Source organism: Platalea leucorodia (genome assembly GCF_965183815.1).
Source record: "Platalea leucorodia genome assembly, chromosome: 4".
In the NCBI taxonomy this organism is placed as follows: domain Eukaryota; kingdom Metazoa; phylum Chordata; class Aves; order Pelecaniformes; family Threskiornithidae; genus Platalea; species Platalea leucorodia.
This window is the reverse complement of record NC_138826.1, coordinates 114,742,371-114,763,457: the sequence shown is the minus strand read 5'-3', so window position 1 is coordinate 114,763,457 and position 21,087 is coordinate 114,742,371. Positions and strand designations below refer to the sequence as shown.

General features: G+C 38.2%; 1 protein-coding gene across 2 annotated transcripts in view; it reads left to right on the top strand.

The window, feature by feature from the left end:
• Positions 1-21,087, top strand: part of MAGI2 (membrane associated guanylate kinase, WW and PDZ domain containing 2) — a gene marked incomplete at both ends in the record, with an annotated part of 752,640 nt that overhangs the window by 671,668 nt on the left and 59,885 nt on the right. The window contains 5 exons of one of the 2 annotated variants that reach the window (XM_082309171.1): positions 5,238-5,279; positions 10,633-10,724; positions 16,486-16,678; positions 17,679-17,765; positions 19,800-20,048. In XM_082309171.1, the coding sequence (XP_082165297.1) occupies positions 5,238-5,279; positions 10,633-10,724; positions 16,486-16,678; positions 17,679-17,765; positions 19,800-20,048 (663 nt within the window). The remainder of the gene's footprint in view (positions 1-5,237; positions 5,280-10,632; positions 10,725-16,485; positions 16,679-17,678; positions 17,766-19,799; positions 20,049-21,087) is intronic. The other variant, XM_082309172.1, reaches the window with a different exon arrangement.

Below are 21,087 nucleotides of genomic sequence, written 5' to 3'. Positions count from 1 at the left end.
CATTCTTGCAGAAAAATACTAAGGCCATCAGGGTTTCCTAAATTTGATACTCATGGAACATAAGAAAAAATATTAGGAGTATAGAACTGAATGCATTGTCACCTGAGGGGGTCTATCGCATAGTCTACAGCTAAGCAGAATTTTCTTGTCAGTGCTTGTTGGCTGAAGACCTACACAGTTACAGTCTTAAAAATTGAAGGAAATTTTTCACGTAATTGTTACTGCAATTGTTTCATACAGTATTTTCCTGAAAAAAAATTTGCCTCTAATGATTTTTGCCATTTTTGCTCATCTCTAGTCTAAAAAAATTGACATTTTGGTTATGGTGCTTTAAAAAGATATATACATATGTGTGCATACATATATATATGTAGCACTATGATAGCGTTAAATACATGGTATTCTGATGTATAATATAAATATAAAGGGGGTTTTTTGTGTGGGTAAAGGGTTTGGGACTATAAATTCAGAAAATTAGGTTCCAGTTTCAAATCTTCCTTGAGCTCGGTTTGCCATATCTTTCAATATTTCTGTTCACCAGTTGCTGCCCTTTATATTAGTAAAACATGCCTGCCTTCACTTAGTAAATAAAAGAGTATTGGGAAATTACTAATTATTACATATTATCATCAAACTACTCCTTGACCTAGAGTATGAGCAATTGAGTTATAGGAAGATGATTTCATAAAGTAATTTCCAAACAGTACAGGTTGTTGTTTCCCTTGCCTCTGTTGCTACCCCCAGCAACAGCACAGAGAATGTCTAAGAACTTTTATTACTAAATGAATGTAACCCTTTTTTTTTTAATAACAGATTATACATAACAAAAGGAGAGGAAATTTAGCAGACCAATGTCAAATAATTTTATATTGTTCATCGGTGCAGAAAGAGTTACTCGCCATGACAAAATGGATTTGTTGGTTATAAGAACTGACAGTGAAACCAAAAGCATTTTCAAATGGAATTATGAGAATATCATCATCACAGTACTGTGGATGTAAAGTGATTTTGATTGCTGGATTGCAAAGTAGGTCCCAAACGACCTACGCTAATATGAGGAGTCAGTTTTACAGCTGATGGCAGTATTAAAGATGCAGTATTCCTTTCTCTTGACCAATTTACACTTTACTAAAAGATATACAAATAGATTTTCATCTGCAAAGTGGTAGGGTGTACTTCAGAAGTCAAAGTAATAATTTAAGAAAACTGACTTGTAAGCATTGGGAAATTGGTCACAGGTGCATGAGACCAATGGGAACTGCAATTGCCTATGTGCTGTTTCAAACTGCTGCTTGCTCAGCTTTGGAAAGGACATTTTAGCATGATCATAATCACTCTGCTCATTTGTAAAACTCCTATTTACCTAAAGCATGTCTAGGACTGAGATGCTGAAATATAAATGTTTCCTAGTTCTAGTTTTGTTCCATGTATTTATCATTCAACAAAGTATGATCCAGAAAATAATACAGTATGGACAATAAATATTATCATCCTTATCTTTCATCAGCATAATTCTTTCTCCAGAGAATACCAGTGACTCCACTGGTGCAAATAAGAATACCCTTATGCCATGTTGTAGCTAAACTGTGCTCCTAGGGCTGTATCTTGACAGCAAAGAAGTCTGGCATTTTTGCCACTGGTTTCAGTTAAGTCAGGGTTCTGTCCCAGGTCTTGTTTATTGTTTATCTGTTTTCACAAGTATTTTGCAGCTTTCAGTTTCAAAACCATGAGTGTAATTTATTTTAGATTAAACATGAAGCCAGATGTGCAAGCTTTTTACTATTCTGTCTTCTAATGGCAAAATTAACATTGCCTTTGCATTCATTTGATATGGAAGGAATCTTGATGTATAGATTGAAATGCACGGCTGCATCTTCGTTCCCCAGAGCACATAGAGTAGTCCCCATGGTGAAGACTTATTTCAGTTACAGTTATATGCAAGTAGCAGTTCAGAAGAAGGCTTCTTAGTTTTACTTTCCCAACTCTTGTTTCTAGGACAGGTTAGCTGAACTAAAAAATTTAATGCAGCAAATTTACAAAGTATTTTATTATTCATTAAAGCTCTACTTTGTAATTATTTCATCCTATTTCACATAAAAGACTACAACTACTCATGGCAATGCAGCCACAGAAGTTCAACCAAAAAGGCTTCATATGGAGAATATAGAAATCTGATGTCAACATTTTAAAACTTTCTACACTTTTAATGCCTGTTCATGGTGGCAGTGTTGGGTATCCTGGTCTCTTTGTCCTGGTCTCTCCAAACATGCCTTCTGCTGCCTCATTTTCTAAGAAATGGAGGCAGGAGGTTTAACATAGTAAAAGTTTAGACAATGTCAAAATTAATTTAATAATAAGTAAATGGAAAGTTTCGAATTGCCTTGTGCAAAGGTTAGTTTCCTATAGAAATTAATTGACAGGTTTTTATAAAGCAAAGCTTGCTAGAGTCTCTCAGTATTTTGGTAAAATTACCAGTTCGATCAGTTTGTTCTTAACAGCTACAAGGCAGCAGGATGTGCACAAATGACGTGCATTCCACTTGGCTGAGGATCAGTCCCAGTAGTCCTTCTTCTTCACTTGGAAGTTGTTGTTCTGTAGGGTATTTGAGCCCAGAACTATATGAGTTTTGAGAAGAACTACCTACATCACTGGATTTGACATAGGGAGACATTGCTAATAAAGTCCCTTCTTATATGTTAAATGTTCTTCACAAATCCTTCCTCTTTTGAAGTTTTCTACTATTTGCTAACAGTTTGCCTATCAATCACATGAGCACAGCTATTTAGAGATTATATTCTATTTTTCAAAGTGCCCGTGACATAATTACAAATATCCTGTATTGCACACAGACTCAGACTGCTGACAGCAGATTATTCCTAAAATGAACATTGCTTTGCTATAGTTACTAAAAATACAAGTCTGCACTTAGGCTTACCTTTCTGGTGATCATACATTTAAGAACTTTAAGGCTTGATTCAACACCTTCAGCATAGCGCAGTTCCAAGTTTCGTGTGTGTGAATTCCTAAACTACAATGAAAACAAATGCTAGTTGCTGCATGGTTGATTACAAGATGATAATTAACACCATGAGACTCTACATGAAGTTCTGCAAGGCAAAGAAAAGACACCTATTCAGGTGCAAAAGACAGATCAGGCTTAATGATATTAGTTTTGAAGGAAACTACCTAATTGACAGGCACTTTTGCTTGACCACAAACAATAGTTTACAAAAAAGATGCTGCTAACTTGCTTAAAATATATGGCTATCTTAACATAGCAAGCTGTTCCCTAATTTGTCACAGTTTGAGCATAGTTGTGCTTTTCACTTTGCCGCTTGAGGCCAAGTCTGGGGGATATTAGGGTGACTGCAAGCAGGAATGGAAATACAGAATGAGCGAATCTCACAGCAGCTCCAAAGAGTAATTCTAGCTGGACAACCAAGAGAAAGGCTTGCGTCCTTTCAAACCTAAAAGCTTATTGACACTATCAAGATGAAATTGCTTTCTGTACGTTAAAATCATTCTATCTCTTTTAAGAATTCCATTAAAATCTTGAAAGGATGTGAGTAAAAACATCATTTCTCCAAGTTTGCAGTGGAGCAGCATCAGTTTCAAAGGTTTTGGTTTTCAGAAGTTGTGCTGGTGGAATAATTTACATTTAGATAGCACCTCTCATCTTGAAGGACTGCAAATCACTTTACAAAATCTGAAGTGTGTGAAGGAATTACCTCCTTTAGCCACCAAAGTAAAGACGTGCAGCCACCTATAAACTAAAACACCATAGCCCACATGACACAACTCCTAACACAGCCGGTGAACACAAATACAACAAGAGCACCAAATCCAAAGGGATGTTCCCATCCGGTGGAATCTCTAGACTGTATTTTAGGTAAGCAGGGTAGCAGTCATCTGAATTTGAGCAGGTCATGGCTGTTCTGTAAATACTCTTACCAAAAAAGTCATAAGACATTCAGTGACCTCCATCTCCATTTTGGGGAAAATGTCTTTGCCCTAGAACATTAATTCAGTATTGACTCAAGTGAACTATGAAATACTCAGCTGCTACCATTACAATCCATGCTGCCTTTAGGAAGCCGTCCACCAGAAGGAAGGTAGCTTTAGTCCAAACCCTTCCAAAGTGACAAGGAGCTGTCTGCAGAGGAAATACTGTCTTCTCATTTCTCTCACCACATCTACAGATTTCCAGAAGGCTTAGCCAAAATTGCTGGCCTCCAGTGCATTCTCTGGCTTCTTTCTGCCTGGAACTACCTACTTACAGTATAAAGTCCACTCCTGTCTTCCTTCTATCTCAGAAAGATAATATATATTCATATGTTGCATCACTGTCCTACAGATGCTGATGTGACAGACCTTACCCTGTTTACACCATGAAATATGCATGGTATGATATTCTGGTTTAGTGTCACATGAATGCGTTAGTTAGTGCTTTATTTACCTTCTTGTTGTTGGTAGGTCAATGGAAATCACCTCTGGTTTGGGATGTTTTGCAATTCACTTTGGATGCTGCAGAGAAAATAAAACAGAAATTCTTAGTCGCACATTTCAAAATCAGCAAAGGAAGTGTGACGGTGAACTCAGCTATGGACTTGTTCCATACTCTTCTAATGCCAGCAAAGTAGTTGCATATGAAAACAAATCAGTTATTTGCTGCATTTCATCTAGTGAAATGCAAATACGTTGAAACTACCTGCATGAAAAGTAGGTTAAATGGGTTTACCTGCATTTGCCCTCACATACAACTGGTTGTTGTTATTGCCAACATACATCCTTCTAGCAAAATTTTGCTCTTCTTGATAATAAAAGACATTTTGCAATTGACTTGAATAAAAGCAGTGGTCAAGTCATCTAAACACAGCCATTAAACTTTCCCTTTTATTGCTGTACTTGAATAAGCACAAATATTGTCACTAACTTTCAGAATTTTAAACACATTAAACATTTTATCTTCATCATAACCTATGTTATGTTAAAGGAACATTACCATCTTACCATCTAGTTCACTTTGCATAGAAATGGACAGGGAGATCTACGTCTAGCAGACATACGTACATGTACCACCTAGGAAGTCAGGAAGGAAGGAAGGAGAAAAAAAACCCCTACAATAAAAAGTAGAAATTGCACTTCAGTATTTCAGAACACAGCATAATAATTGATGCTGCACCTTTAAATAACTTGAGAAATGTATTTCATCTTTAATTCCCCATTTTCCTATTCAGAACAAGTGCTGCCCAGGACTGGTTTTCGAGTGGATTCCTCTGGCAAGTATTCTTCAGCCTTCATTGTTCTGTAAACTACTTGTCCTTCATTTTATGTTTTAGTTATTCTTCTTTCTTTAATCATTTCTCTAGATAATGGCCAGTCATGACTACCCAGTCACCATTTATTTTTGTATGAGCTTTGTGGGGTTATAGAATGCTAACTAAATCTTTTTATAATAGATTTGCAGTTTGAGCAAGGAAAAGTATTTCTTTGTGTATGTTTTACAATGTTTTATGTGTACTTTCATATGTTAGTGTTCACTCTTTAACATAAAAATGTACCTCTATAGCTCATCCCAAATCTAAGCTTAAGCAATGTTTTGTGTAAAACTGAAATTAATTCTATCACAGAATCACAGAATTACAGAATGCTTTGGGATGGAAGGGACCTTTAAAGGTCATCTTGTCCATCCCCCCTGCAATTGGCAGGGACATCTTCAACTATCTTCAATTGCAAAAGAATAAAACTGATGTATTATGCAGACCCACCCATTCCTTGTTCCCGTACATACATCCTGTTCTGTAAAAACCTAAAAACAAAAACTTTCAAAAAAAGAAGCTTTTTTGGGTGTTTGAATCAACATTGGTCTTGTAAAGTGTTTAAAAAACAGCAATATTTGATTTCCCGATGTGATCATGCTAAGTGAACAGTTAAAACAGGCATCCCAAAAAAGGCTGTTTTGACAATCCCATTAAAGTATTTTCTAGTCCTACACAGGTTGGACAGAGCTCCTAAATTAAATATGATATTGGGCTGGTTTTGCAGACCCCAGTAGGATATACACATTTAATAACTCTGTTGGCACACCTATTCCTTTTTTCTTTTTCTTTTTCTTTTGCTGATTTTTATACTAAAGTTTTTATTTACCAGCTTTTCCTCTCTATAAATATCAAGAGGAAATACGTATGTTTTTTAAAAAGCTACTCACGTTGGAGACCTGCAGACTCATGACTGTTTTCAAGCTTTTAACATCTTTCAAGAGCATTTGAAACTCAGATAAAAAGTTATTGTAGATTTGTGTCAATCACAATTCACAATTCACAGTAATGATTTATATGGAACAAAAATCTTCACCATCTTCAGCAAAGGAGTCCAAATTAATATTCATTTTTAGCAGGAAAGTTGAGTACACACAGAAAGACTGTAAAATTATTACAACAAAGTTCTTCATCTTTGTTTTAACTGTAATATAGAAGAGATTTAATTAAAAAAAAAAAAAACAAAAATCACATCTTCACCTATGAGATCTCACTATTGTTCAGTAACAAACTATTCTGGGACCTTTACATTTAAAGCAAATTCCCCATGATCCAGGAACCAGAAAGCAGAATTTCCCAGTGCTCTTTACCATCCTCACTGTGCAGCAATGATCAGATCACAGCTTGTCCAATACCATTCTCAAATTCATAGGGAACTAGCTGGTTTTATAACGTAGCAAAGTGATTTTTTTTTTTCTCTTCTAGTCCAAATGATCATTTAAGAATGTTTTCCTTTACACAAAAAGAAGAAACAAAATGCTATAACTATAAAAAAGACAATGAAGTTCCTAGCAGGCAAATCTGAAGTTCTTTTTCTAATACAAATGTGCAGAGAGGCAAGGGAGAACAAGGAACATTGCCATTCTTGCACAGGATACCCATATTATACGATCAGAAATATTGACTTTAAGTTGAAACTCTCTTTTCAGTGAAACTGGTAGGAGATGGGACATTCAGGTGTATTAAGTTGACTGGAAAGAAAAGCAAACCATGCAAAAGACTATACTAATTCAGTCTTGGCTTGACTCCCGTGTCTGCAAACGTATTCATTTCTTCTTACTTGGCATGAACTAGAAGGTGCTAATCTAGCTTACAAAGAGAAAAAAAAAGGCACATTTTCCATAATGAAGTTATATTAACCAACAGTTGGCAGTATATTGCAAGGCAGAGGAGCATCATTTTTCTGTAAGTATAGGTAATTTTCTTTGTATTATCAACTGAAAATCTCCTCCAGCAAGAAAAGGCAAAATTTAGTTTATCTGACGATCGTTTGTGAGGAAATAAAAGTACCAGAATCCTAGAGAAGCAAGCACTGAAGAAATTTCAGATGAAATATAATCACTTATATGGGTAAGAATACTTGATCAATGTACATTCAGGAATATTGAAACTGCTGCCACATAATAGTAGGGGCTTTCAGTAACTCTACCAAGCATGAGCTCCTGTAGTAAAAATACATAGTAGTGAACAATTTACCTGTCTTTAAGAAAGAGGAAAAAAGGGATTTCATCATCAGCAAGGCTTTAAAACATACTTTTCATTGAAGACTAACTGCTGATATGGAGATAAACTAAGACCTACTGCAAAAGGAGTTTATCAAAAATTGGTTGTGTCAGACTTAGCTGGTAACTGACCTTTTGCACCAAACAAGCTATGCATGTTTAATCAATCTAGACCTCAACTAGACATTTTACAAAATGCCAGTTATAATTGAAGTACTTCCATGTTAGCCTGGAGAAGACAGTGCTTAGCACAAAATGTGAAGAGGAATGGCTAGAAAGCAGATAAGCAATTCTACTAAAAGAACAGCTTCTGGACTAAAAGGGTAATATTAGTGGAGATCCTGGCAATAAGTCTTCTGTTATTTTCATTAATAACCTAAGCATAAAAATTAACGGTAGGAATGAGGTCCACATTCAGACACGTAACTTCAGGTTATCTATGGTGTAGCTGTCTCCAGACCAGTGCAGAAGTGGTCAGTGCAGCTAATGGAGTCATATCATACCAAGCATGAAAGCTGAAACAACCAGTAACAGCAGTGGAGGAAACGCTCCTTAAGTATACTAGTCAGCCGCTAGAGATAATATGATATTACTGCAAAAAAGTAAGTAAAATCATGGGGTGCAATCCATCAGTGAAATGCTGAATGAGGCAGCTGACCTGGTGACAAAGGCCACAAACAGGCTTAGGCACCCAGTGTCTTTTTTACTGGTAAGGTCCATGTGCTGTTTGCTTGCAGAAGCTTGCAACAACAGGGAGCTGAACTAGATGACCCAGGGACCCTTTCCAGTCCCATGTTTTGTTTTTTTTGGTGGGACAGAAAAGAACATTATTTTTTAAAAGCAGTTTTCAGTGACGTGGTAAGAGTTGGCAGAGAATGGGCTCCATAGACTTCCAGCTCCTTGGGAAGAAAGGCTCTTCGGAGCAAGCACGATGGCACAGTCAATCCAAAGGCTTCCAAACTATGTTAGAGCTCATAGAAAAGTATGCCCATATACAGCATTTTTAGCCTAAACCTTTTCGTGGTCAACCTGGCTTATCTATTCCATTCTAAATGAGTAGCAAACCAGCCTCTTTTAAAAAAAAAATAGTACCTGTTATTTTGGAGTCTGGTGCCAACATTGGTTTTGATCAGCTTTGTCAATGTATGTGCTTGAGGGACGTTTTCATCTCAGTGTGCCAGAGCATGTATTCTTCACAACCTGGCATTCTTATACTTCCTTAATGTATTCCCAACTGCACATATTCATTCATGTGTGCACAAATGAAGGTCGTGCTTGCTTTGTGACAGACTGCTGGAAACAGTGCCTTTGAGTGTTAGACCTGGGCTATAAATGCTGATCCTACTGTGTCTATCTACAAAGCTCTCTCCCTAGTACTAAGCCCCATCCTTGTTACACTTAGGCACAGCAAATCAGGTAAAGATAAGCTATTGTTTTCATCTTAGAATTCTTTTGCCTCTCACAACTTTGAAACAACCTTTGCACTAAGTCAACATACTGTACATACACAAACTTCATTTGTTCTTTTATTCACTATTGAGACACGAAATAAATTGAAAAAATCAGGATAATAAACTGTTAGGATCTGTTTGGGTTTTTCTTCTAAATAGAAGCAAGTGGTAGGGAAAGGTAATACTTTTGTTTTACCAACTGAAATATTTGTGATTCAGTCTCACTCATAACAATATACATTGCTGAAATAATGCACTATGCTGCTGTCTAGAGAGGATTTTTATTGCACGGTCACAGTATAGAGCCACTGCATGTAGTTCTGTGTCTCTGTCTTTGCAAGGCTTGACTGAAACTGAATCAGCTTCAGTCCCAGACTAAAACTGGGATCTGTCCAACTCTGCAGTTTATGAGGTGTCCACCGACGGCTCTGGCGAGGGGATCTGTAAATGAAAGTCGCTGAAGTACTGTGTTTCGGCCATCTGTAGTCCCTCCCCTCCTGAGGAAGCAAGGCACAACTGGAGACACTATGAACAGTTTGCTGAAATAAACCCACTCATCCCACTCTGTTGGGGTTGGCAACAAGCTGACACTGGCCAAAAGCTGTCACAATTTATAGACCAGAGTGCAATCTGTACGAAAGGTCATTCCTGTTAATCACTGTCCTGCTTCAGGTGATGAGCCTAAAGCATCTCTGAACATGCAGACAAAGCGATTGTCAAAATAGACAGCTGCTTAGTCCTCTGACTGTTCACAGTTTCACTTTATACTATTTGAAATTTTATTCAAAATTTTTCTTTTGTGTTTTGAGGGCATCGAGACTCAAAACAATGGGCTCTTTCAAATGAAGCTAAAGACACTTTTATAATAAACCGACTTTTAAAAACCACTATGTTCTTGAACTGATATATTCCAGGGCAGAATATATGTTTACAGGCAAGTTACATAGGCATATGGAAGCACAATCTTAATGAGTCCTAAAGCTGTTGAGACTTTAATTGAGTAGCATTAAGGAGCTCAAGTTAATGATGTTAGCTTTCAATTTAAACCCTAAGACTCAGAGGCTTATAATGATAGCTTTTGTCAAAACTCTTTATTGAGGGTATTACCTGAAAGTGGAGTACTTAAAAGCTACATTACATAAAAGGACATACTGCTTTATATCTGTATGTGGAACTGAAACGGCCTGTAATGATTATGCATCTTTGTAAGTTGGACTGATAATTTTTCTATGTATTTCTATCTCCCATTTCAGCTTATTTTCTTTAGGTTTTAATGAACTGCAAGGAAAACAAATTAAATACCAGAGGTGGATGAACAGCAGTATATTATGCAGTCAGTTGTAGGAAGAAGGCACCTTTATAACCTCTATTTTGGACAGACTTTTCCAGTACTGTTGTCCTGTGAATGTGTTCTAGCTTGGTTTAGTGTATTCTACTGAACATAATCATCCTCCAAGAGATATCTCCATTGTCAAGTCTCCTCCTTGTCTGTGTACAACACATTGTGTCCCATTTGTTTCCACTAGCTCTAACCAGGATGCCATTAGTCATGTGCAATGAACACAAGGTGGGAGGGAAGATGGTGCAAATTCTCAAGACAAAGCCAAAATGCCTTGCTCAGTGGGATTTCCTTTAAACCAGGTCCCGATTACAAGGAGCTGGATGTTCACCTTCGGAGAATGGAGTCTGGGTTTGGCTTCAGGATCCTGGGAGGAGATGAGCCTGGACAGCCTGTGAGTGATTTCTTCCTGACTTTCCTTTTTATAACTCTAAAATCTGTGTAAAGGTCAGAAAAATCATATTACTACAGTTGGACTCAAATAAACACCATGTTAAGGCTGTAAGTAAAATGGCTTTTTTATTCATCCATAGAAAAAGACAGGACTTTCAGGTTGTCCGCATCTAAAAGATGTCACAGTAAATTAAGTTAGAATCAGAAGGAATTAAATTAGAAACGGTGCATCACTCAGCCCTTTACTGCAGAGTGTGACCTGGCATCTTTTAATCTTGACTTTCCAAAACCAAGTTTAAGCAGATTTTAAAAATATATGTAAGATTATGTATAACTGTTTTCAATGTAGGCAAACTTTATATATAAGCATAAGGTTAAAAGATACTGTTGACAATGCAGTTTATTTCCAGAAGCACAGAAGGCCCCACCAGGGAACGGTAGTCCATGTCCAGGTTAGATGACAACATCATGTGATGCATCAGGCATAAAAATGGCAGTTTTATACCATTAGGAGGGAGACATCCCCGTAACCAGATAACAGGTAACAAAACCAACATGGATTCATCGCAGGTGAAATAAAATATAAAACATATACACAATTTTTAAAAGAAATGTGCACACATTTTGGTAAATTAGTGAGATATATATAAATACTATAATTTTGAAAGAGCAGGCAGAATTAGTACTCCTTCAGAGTAACTTTGATGATGTAACTATGGTTTGTCAGCAGGGACTAATCCCAAATTGATAATGATAGCATTTTATTATCACAACCTTATGCATAGTCCGAGTCCTGTGTTACCACATTTCTGAGATAATGTATAACTACTTGATAGATTTATATATTCCATATTCAAATTCATACAGAATAATATAGTTGTCATTCAAGCATTAACATTAACCAACACATGGCTCTAAGAAACAAAGAAGCTCCTCTATTTTAAAATTGTCAACGTCTGTCGAAGTACTGATAAATATTAATAGTTTACTAATGCCTCCTGTAAAACAAATGCACTGTATTCTAAAAAAGGTGCTTCAAGTGCTGACTGAAATGCAGAAACCCTATTTTAGAATAAGTGTTTGGAATGGATTTTCAAAGCTAAATAAGGTGTAGCTGTACAGAAAGACTCCAAAACAAGACTGTTTCATCATCTACACTTGCAGCGTGCCTGAAGCCCCTCTGGCATCTAACTTTCTTCTATGGAGCATGTCCCAGTGCACATAAAACGAGGCCACTGAGCCACCATCTGCACACTCTCCAACTAAGCATTTTTCCTGTCCTTTCTGGATGGCCTAGCCAGTATGGGTTCTCAAAGCTCACCTACTGGGTGAAGCCAAAAAGGAAATCTGTTAGGAGCTAGTGGAAATGTCCCATTTTATCATTTTATCCTGCAAAGAATTGGCAATAGTGGAATATTTGGAAGTCTTGTTCTACCTGCTTTGGACAGTAGTGTCTAGTGGCATTTCCCACCTCCCAGGAAAGTGTAGCTGACTACAAGGCCGCTCAGTATTCTGGGAAAGTCTGTCTTGATACCTCCTTTAGTGCTTTTTTCCTTACAAGTGGATAATTAAGTAGTCACAGACTGAGTGTCTGACTGGCTCTGCAGTTTGGAGGTTTACAACACTCTCATGGGGAAAAGTGCAGCTCAAATGCCTCATCGAAAAGATGATTATTTATATAAAATGGAATGATTTCAACCTAAAGGACTACAAGAAAACTGGTTTAGAATATCTAATATTCTGATGGTTAACGATACATGCTGGAGTTGTGGGAGACCTGAATTTATGTCTGCTCAACAATCCAGTAGAGTGGGAATTTGGAAATGAGTCTTTTGTGTCCCAGCTACAGACATTATGCACTGAACTGTTACAGAGGAAGCAGCTCTTTCTAGTTTCTTTTCAGCAAAGGACTGACCTGGCTTTAGTGTCCAAAGTCAGAGAGTCATAGCTAGATACCAAGTGCAAAGATAAGCACCTTGCTATTTTTGGAGAGCAGGACCAAAAATACTGCCTTCTGTGAACCACCTTCTAAGACGCTTCACTGTCCTGCTGAACAATTGCTCTCAGCTTGCACTTAGCCTCAAGATTGCTCTCTCTATTTCAGGGCTTGCAAATACAAAAGCATTTTTCCCCCAGACGTATCAATCTAACAGGCTTTATGTGTCCCCACAAACCATGTCTCAAAGTCCTCAGGAATGAATAAGATCCTAGCTTGAGGCTGAGGATTCTACGAGGCAAAAAGGCACCTCCTTAGAGCTAGATGTTGCAGTGCAGAACTTCTCAGTTCTCACTCCCTCTTTGTTGCCCATCTACCTGTTTTCACTGCTCAAATTCATCACTAATAAAGACGACAGATGTACTCCACTTTTTTTAGTTTCCATCTATTTTGTATTCAAAATACAAGACTTCTTAACTCTGTTTTCTCTCCTCCACCGCTTCCCTGCTCCCCCATGGACAGCCCACCTGCAGCCTCCCATTCCTTTCACCGCCAGAAAAGAAGAGGCAGTTTCTGCCTGTCCTCCAAACCCCTGCATTTCCTGTGAAACAAGAACTGAGACACTTTGAAATGTTTGTTTCAGCTCTCCTGCTGTGCAGTCAGGCAACACAGAAGAAAAGGAAGTGTTCATTGCCTTTTGTCTTTGTGGTTTGATTTCAAAAAGGGAATATGGATTCTTCAGCATAAGGCAATAAGTTTTTCAAAGAAGCAGGATCCACATAAAGTTTTTTCAGAAGGATAATACTGACACTATACAGGGACTGTAGCTTAGTTTCCTTCTAGTTATATCAGCTACCTGGCACCTTAGAACAAGAAAGTGCTGCTGGACTACTCCACTTTCCATATTTGTAAGCATAAAGATGCTTTCTAAAGGAAAGGCTTAAATTTATTGAGAAATTTCAAATATCAAGACTGTGGGTTGTGCCAGTTCCAACCACCTCTCAAATCTCATGAGATCATACCACCACAGGTATTTATCACATCTCCCAGTAAATTGAGGAGTTAGAGACAATCTGACTCTATTACGCTGAATTATAATATCACTGAAAGGCTGCAAATATACATAAATTGGAACTTTACTGAAGTTCAAATTGCTGTCCCAAAGTGGAGAAGTATTTTGGATACATTTGTGCAGCTCAAACTCAAAATCACAGGAACATATACGAAACTACACTTACAGTTTCACCTTTTCAACACAGATTGACTGGGATTCTTCTCAAAAATGCCTGCAAGATGTATATCTGTATTCCTTTTATGATCAATGCCAAGAAACAGACATTTCTAAGACATAACAGATGTCCATAGAGAAAAACGTTAGGATAATGTAGACTACGCCTTAGGAACTCCTATTTTTAGCAGTGATTAGACAGAGTTCTGATTATTAGCTTGGATTTAGACATCACAGACACTTAAAATTAGGTAAGATGAATCACACCTTTTATGTGTATTACCTGAATTTTACTATGTGCCCATTAATTTACTGTGTTATATTCAGAGAAACTGAAGCACAAAGTCAAATAATCACTAAGAATTACAGAGAAACTCAGTATCAAAACAGATTATCATGTATGAGTTAATAGACCCAAGCTTCACTTTCAGATTATGCTCTGTCATAATCTTCCTAATCCCAGCATTTCTCATGTTTAATCTCAAGCAATAGGTGAAACTTCCCCTTTTCTCTACAACACACTCTTTACTGCCTACATGTCATCATCCTTTTCCTCACAAATTCAAAGCAATCTCGTGCTAGTATGAAACTGCATTACAGAGGTAATATATTCCTGATAAATATTTTTCCAGTTTGTGTTTCGCTTGTAGAATTTGTAACTATTATGGAAACTACTCAGACATGAGATGAGAGCAGATACTGGATAAGAAACAAGTTCAGACACAAAAAAATGAAAAAGAAGGAAAATTAAGTTATTCTTGCTATTAAATATACCCGATAACAGATATAGTGGCCATCATATTGACAAACACACCTACCTGAAGTGTTTAAAGTAGGACTCTGCTGCTTATGTTAGGAGTCAGTTCCACCACTGAGATGAGTAACACAATCACATTCCACTGTGGACATGTGAAATATCAGCAATAATTACTTAAATAGTCAAAACTAGAAGGAGTTTTTGCGCTTTGCTGTAGCTACTGATGACCTACCATGCTGTGAGCTGCATTTGTGTTTCTCCAAAGGTTAAAGATGCACAAATTGTTCAATACTTTGGCAGCCAATTATAATGAAACTGCAAATGCTCAACAAAACCAAAGGAGGAAGGCCATCCCTACAAATCTTCCAAGCTGCAGAGGGTTATCACCCATCCCTTACCAAGATAACTAGGAAAAAATTCTTATTCATGTGAGATGCCCAAATGTAAAGGTTTTGAGAATACTTTGTGGAGATCTAGCTAAACGTAGCTTTGGACAGCTTTTTTCCTGTCCAGTAAAGGAGCATAAATACATATTTCATAGTTGGATTTTGCACAAAGTATTTTCCAAAGCTTTGAGGTATATTCTTTCACTATTTGAAGAAAAGAATGGAGAACCTGAAAGGGTCTCTCTGGCAGCTCAGCCTGGCAGTGCTTAACAGGATCCCAGGAACACCAGGAAGCAGGAAAATGCCACATCGTGTTCTCTCTTTGCTAAGTTTTGAAAGCAAAAGTGAGCCAAAGAGAGGCTACAAACAGGAAAATTCTCCAGGCTCCACATGGGCTTTCATTTAAACACTCTGCTGGGATACTTGCAACTCTGCAGCTAAGACCACAAAAAAACACAAGACCACCTGTGTGACTACCACATCTAGCCTTTGCAGTTCATCATGAAAAGCAATACTTGATAGCTTTTATCTTTTATTTTTTAAAGCGGATTGTCACACGGCATGTCATATCCATCATTCTGTGCTCACTCTCACACTGAACGAGAGAAAGGAAAATTTGGAACACGCTCCGTGAATGCTTTAATATTCTTTCAAAGAAAGCAGGTTTTGTTTGAATCCATCTCAACTGTTCTATCAATTATTCCACAGGGAAAATATATATGTCTTCTTCTAATAAATTATGTGAATTTATGTGCATAGAAAGTGGAGAAAGTCATTAAAAGGTTTTGAACAGATTTTTACTAGTTTATACGTCCCATACAAATTACATTTAAATGTCGATTTAGGAAAACAACATCTGCCCAGAGTAAGCTGCCATTTTTCCTCTTTTTCCATTTTGTTAATCAACCACTACCTGAGCAATTATTCATTATGAGTAACAACATTTGATGTAGCACTTCTTCTAAGCAAACTCTGTGTAGTGGGGTCACTTCCACTACTGACCTCAAGTGTATTACTCCAGGTGCTTAAATCACACAGCAGCAAGGAACCTTTCATAAGAAGTATGCGGACTAACTAATTTTAAGCCAAAAGGACCCTTATGTGGAATTAATCTGTTTAACTCTTCTGAATAATGTAGTCTATATAAACTCAACACTCGTTATAGACAGATTGTCTGGATTTGAAGATATCACGTAGATCATCCTTAGATCGGGATTCTCAGGTGTATCACTCCTATGCAGGTAGGAAACATCTTACCTTCTTACCGAAGGCAAAGAAGCATCTTCAATTATACCCACAGAGGAGGACCACAGCTTTCAGACATACATAGATCTCTTCACCTGCACTGAATTACTAGCTTGATTTTGAAAGAAAAGGAAAATCACTGCAACATTCATGGCACTAAATTGGAGGCTAAGTGTACATATGATGGGATTTTGTTTCTTTGCTGCCTAGATTCTCATTGGAGCAGTAATTGCCATGGGCTCAGCAGACCGAGATGGTCGTCTCCATCCTGGTGATGAGCTGGTGTATGTAGATGGGATTCCAGTGGCCGGCAAAACCCACCGATATGTGATTGATCTTATGCATAACGCTGCCCGAAACGGGCAAGTGAATCTTACTGTGAGGAGAAAGGTGCTACCCACAGGTGAGTGAAGGCTGGGAAAGGTGAAAGGAAAAACAGATCTCAATGCTGGCAGCACAAACAGGTGTTGTTTTAAAAAACCAGAGAAAATTAAAATCAAAGTGAATGTTTGGGTCATTTTGAAGACAGAATAATTGTAAATATGTGTCCCTTGTTTCTGTGACAAAACCACTGCAGCTGAGTGTTGTTTCCTTCAGAAGTGGAAACAATCTTGGCAACCCTGGTGTGGTGATCATGAGTGCTCTGGATTTGTTCCATGCTGTCTTGGTCTGTGCTGTTTCCTCTTGTCCACTTTTGGGACAAAACGTTCACCTAAGTTAAAGCTGTTAAAGCTGACTGTGTCAATAAGCAATCAGAGAGAGGCTCAAAGACTGTTAACTGTTCAGGGCAGGAACTCATTTCACTCTTGTATGTGTTAAAAGCCCATTTCTGGTCTCACTGATGTCATCTGGAATTTCTGCCCCCCGACTGCAACGCAAGCTGGCTGAAAACCTTCTGTATGGCACAAACGGCTCCTAGGAACAGGGCCGGATCCTCCCTTCAAGCAGACACATTCAGAAAATAAAGCTAAAACAATATGAAGTATTGGAAGTAAATTAAACCTTTAGACTAGCTCAGTCTCAATTACTGAAAAACACTGGAACCTGGAAAAATGTGTGGCAGCATCTCTTAAAGTTTTAATGGGAGAATTTGCTGTCATTCCATTGCAACCTTTGCTTACTCAAGGAAAGAAGTTTTTTTAAGAACTTCTAAAACATTTGTGGTGAGTGCACTTCACTGAGGCACCAGAAATGAGCAAAACCACGTTCCCAGCCTGTCCTGTCTTCTGCCTCCCCGTGCCCTAGATCCGCTGTCATTGCCTGCGCCGTTCCCCTTCGCTCCCCTGCCAAAAAGCCGCCCTCCCACTCACCTTCGTCTTCGCAGTCCCCCTCCCACTGCGGCACCGCAGCTCCCTGCCAGCCGCACTCTCGCGGGACTGACTTTCTTCTGTTACTGACTCCAGAGTCCTCCAGCCAGAAAGGTCCCCCTCCGCCCGGCGCGACGCCCCCTCGCAGCTCCCCCAGCGCTAGGAAAATGGCCAATAACCAAGGTAATCCGCCGAGCGCTTGCGATTAGCACCTTTCCCGGGTCAGCCGGCTGTACAGACTGCAGGCAAAATTAGCAAGAGGGTTAGCACAGAGTGGGTGCCAGCCTTCGCTGCTGCTTGTTAAATATTAAATAAAAGGGTCTGTTAGACACTCTGGTCTCCTGGCACAGAAAATGAAGCAAGCTGGTAAAACACCTGGAGTTATTCTTGGGCCTTGAGAGTGCCACACCGGGGAGTATAGTGTGTAACTCATTAATGTTTAAGCATTTCAGGAGCTGAACAGGATTTTAATTTGGTGTGCTACAACATAAGCTTTGTGGAAAAATTATAAAATGACTGATGTTGGGCATGACTGAAAAGTGCTATACTAATGCATCAGGCCAATTGATTTCATGTGAGTTTCTCACTAGCATGAGTGTATACAACAGAGGGATCCAGGGCTCTCCTTACCTGCCTGATAGCTAATGTACGTAACTTAGCCCTCACCTGGCATCGCCATTTTGCACAGATATTTACCGAGATCTGGAACAGAAAATCACTATTCACAAGCTCTGGAAAATAATTTGATTAGGAAAATGTGGTATTCAGAACAATGTGGATTAAAATGCCATTTTTTCCCAGGCAGAAGCAGAATATAATTTTTCTGATTAATACTTATTGCACAGCTGACAATCGAATGGCCTTTTAAACTTTTCCTCCTTTGACTTTCTTTTCCTGTACTTAATGGCATTCAGCTGCATTCTCTCATGGCCAAGCCAGCTCTTGGTCATTCTGCAGGGTAAGATAATTTCCTTTCTGTTGCAGCAATACTGACATAAACAATATTCAGCTTTCTGAAACATGACAGCCAGAAAATGAGATCTCTCTTGTCACTGACTACGGCATTTAGCTGCAGATTTGGTTCAATAACTCTTGGAGATTTTCAGTTCTAATGCAGGAGTATAATAATTGTTTGGTTTTCTTCCTCTTTATTCTCTCTAATCACTTTATTTCGTAGTTGCAGAAGGACTGCTAAAGGACACACCTGACCAAGAAAACAACAGCTTGTCCTTGGATGATGTTTATTTTATTAATATATACACAATGAAGGTCTAATTTGCAAGCTCTCTTCCTAGGATATATGTGTGTATGTGTAAGCTCTTCACGTGTTCAGTAGAATGACTCTGCCACTCTCATTGCTCCAAACAGAAAACATATTACTTATATTCATCTGAAAGTTCTGTATTAAAACTGTCAATAAATGCAGATTTGTGTAAACAACTTAGATCTGCGAGGAATATAAATCTTTTTTTCTGGAGTTACACATCTGGAGGTGTAACTTTACTGTTTTCAATTGCCAAAATCCTTATACTAAAAAAGTGTGTAATCCCACAAGATTTAACTTGTTCCCTGTTCTTGTTACTGTAAAGCAATACTGAAGTGTGGATGGACTCTATTTTCACTTCTGCCCTTTCGAATTCACCACGCCAGAGCATCTTCAAAACCTTTAAATGACCACTGCTTCTGTCACAACACCCACAGAAAAATAATTTGTGATTATTTTTCATTGTATAACTGCTCTGTTCCATGAACATCTTTTGAGCATGCTAATCAACTTGTAAGAAGAACATTATGCAGCTAATCCTAATTACTCTGTGTTAGCTGCCTGCTTAAATTCTTTTAATCCAAACACAAATAATTTTATATTGGATTAGCTGGTCACATTTTCCTCTTCATGACAGATCAACCAGCATACAAGGGAATAGTGCTTGCTAATGTTTTTGCAATCCACGTAGCCACTGTTTCTTACTTTCCTTTCCTCCCTTTTATATAGCTTAGCAGTGAGCGTTCATGCTTGCTTTATCTGATTGCCCTTGAATGTTTTGCATAATTGTGTAGATTCCTGTCTCTCTGCATCTATTACAGTTCCAGTTTAATACTTGTGGTAGTCTGGGCTATAGACAGTCAACTGTATTTATGTTGCATTAGCAAACGTAGTGCAAGTCACAAAGCCACTGAGCAAGTCAGACTGTAATACTGGTGTGATTTATGTTGTAGGAGAACCGTGCCCAGAGAATGGCAGAAGCCCAGGCTCAGTGTCTACGCACCACAGTTCTCCAAGAAGTGACTACACTACTTATGCTAACAGTAATCACGCTGTCTCTAGTAGCAATGCTACACCCCCCGAGGGCTTCACTTCTCACAGCCTGCAAACCAGCGACGTTGTGATCCACCGCAAGGAGAATGAAGGCTTTGGCTTTGTTATCATCAGTTCCCTGAACAGGCCCGAATCTGGGTCCACAATAAGTAAGTAAATCACATTTTTCAGCTTATATTTTTCCAAGTTCACCCCTAATAAAAAAAATAAATTCATTAAAACCTGACACCTGCTAATTAATCACTGCACAGATTAAAGCTGAAGGGCCTCTCAAGGTTGCTTCCAGGGGCACCATTTGTCTGTTGCGTCTTGGACAAAACCAAAGGTTATTCTGGCCTCCGAGGTTCTGTGCTTCACACACTCATTTGGCTGTCAGAGTATGACAGGATTCACCCACAAAGTAGAGTTTCTCTGTTCCTATATCCCAGAGAGACAGTCCACAAGTAAATATCAGGGTTATGTGAATAAATTACTCCTCCACACGCAATTGAATTATACTTTTTTTTTTTTTTTTTTAAATCAAGATGAAGTTCAGGACCATGAAATAAAAGCGGAGATCACAGCAAACCCCATGACAGCAGCTGTCCAGTTAAGGAACTGCAGAGGCAACTGGAAAATGGGAAAACTGGTTAGACAGAGGTCTAGGGAGGTTGATTTTTTAATTAGGTGGACCTAATTGTCATCTTTCAAGTTGCAGCCTAATACAGTCCTTTCCTTGCATTCAAAATATGTTTTGAAGGAACTTTTCTTTTGCCCAAAACTGCTTCCTGAGGAAATAAAATAGCAATTTCAACTTATAGGGCCAAACTTCACTCTTCTAAATTCATAACAGAAAAGCAACTAAGAGAGTACTGGGAAAGCCATATCTCACAATAGCAAATGATCTCAGAAAACTTCTTTGCAGTATTTCATGATCATGCAGTTATTAAAAGAGTTGCTTTTCCTATTACCTCAGCTGAATTTTAAAATTCCACGATTGCCAGAATTTATACTGTAACAAAACCATGGATAATTAGCCTCTTGGGACTCTGAGTTTTCACTTTATTGAATATAATAGCCAATTGGAAGTTCTTTGCAGAAGATCAGACAGGAAAAAAAATAATCCATAGAGAACACTGAGATACATACATATTAATCAGTTAAGTCAGTCATTAATTTTTCAAGAAAATTATTTCACAGATAGGGTTT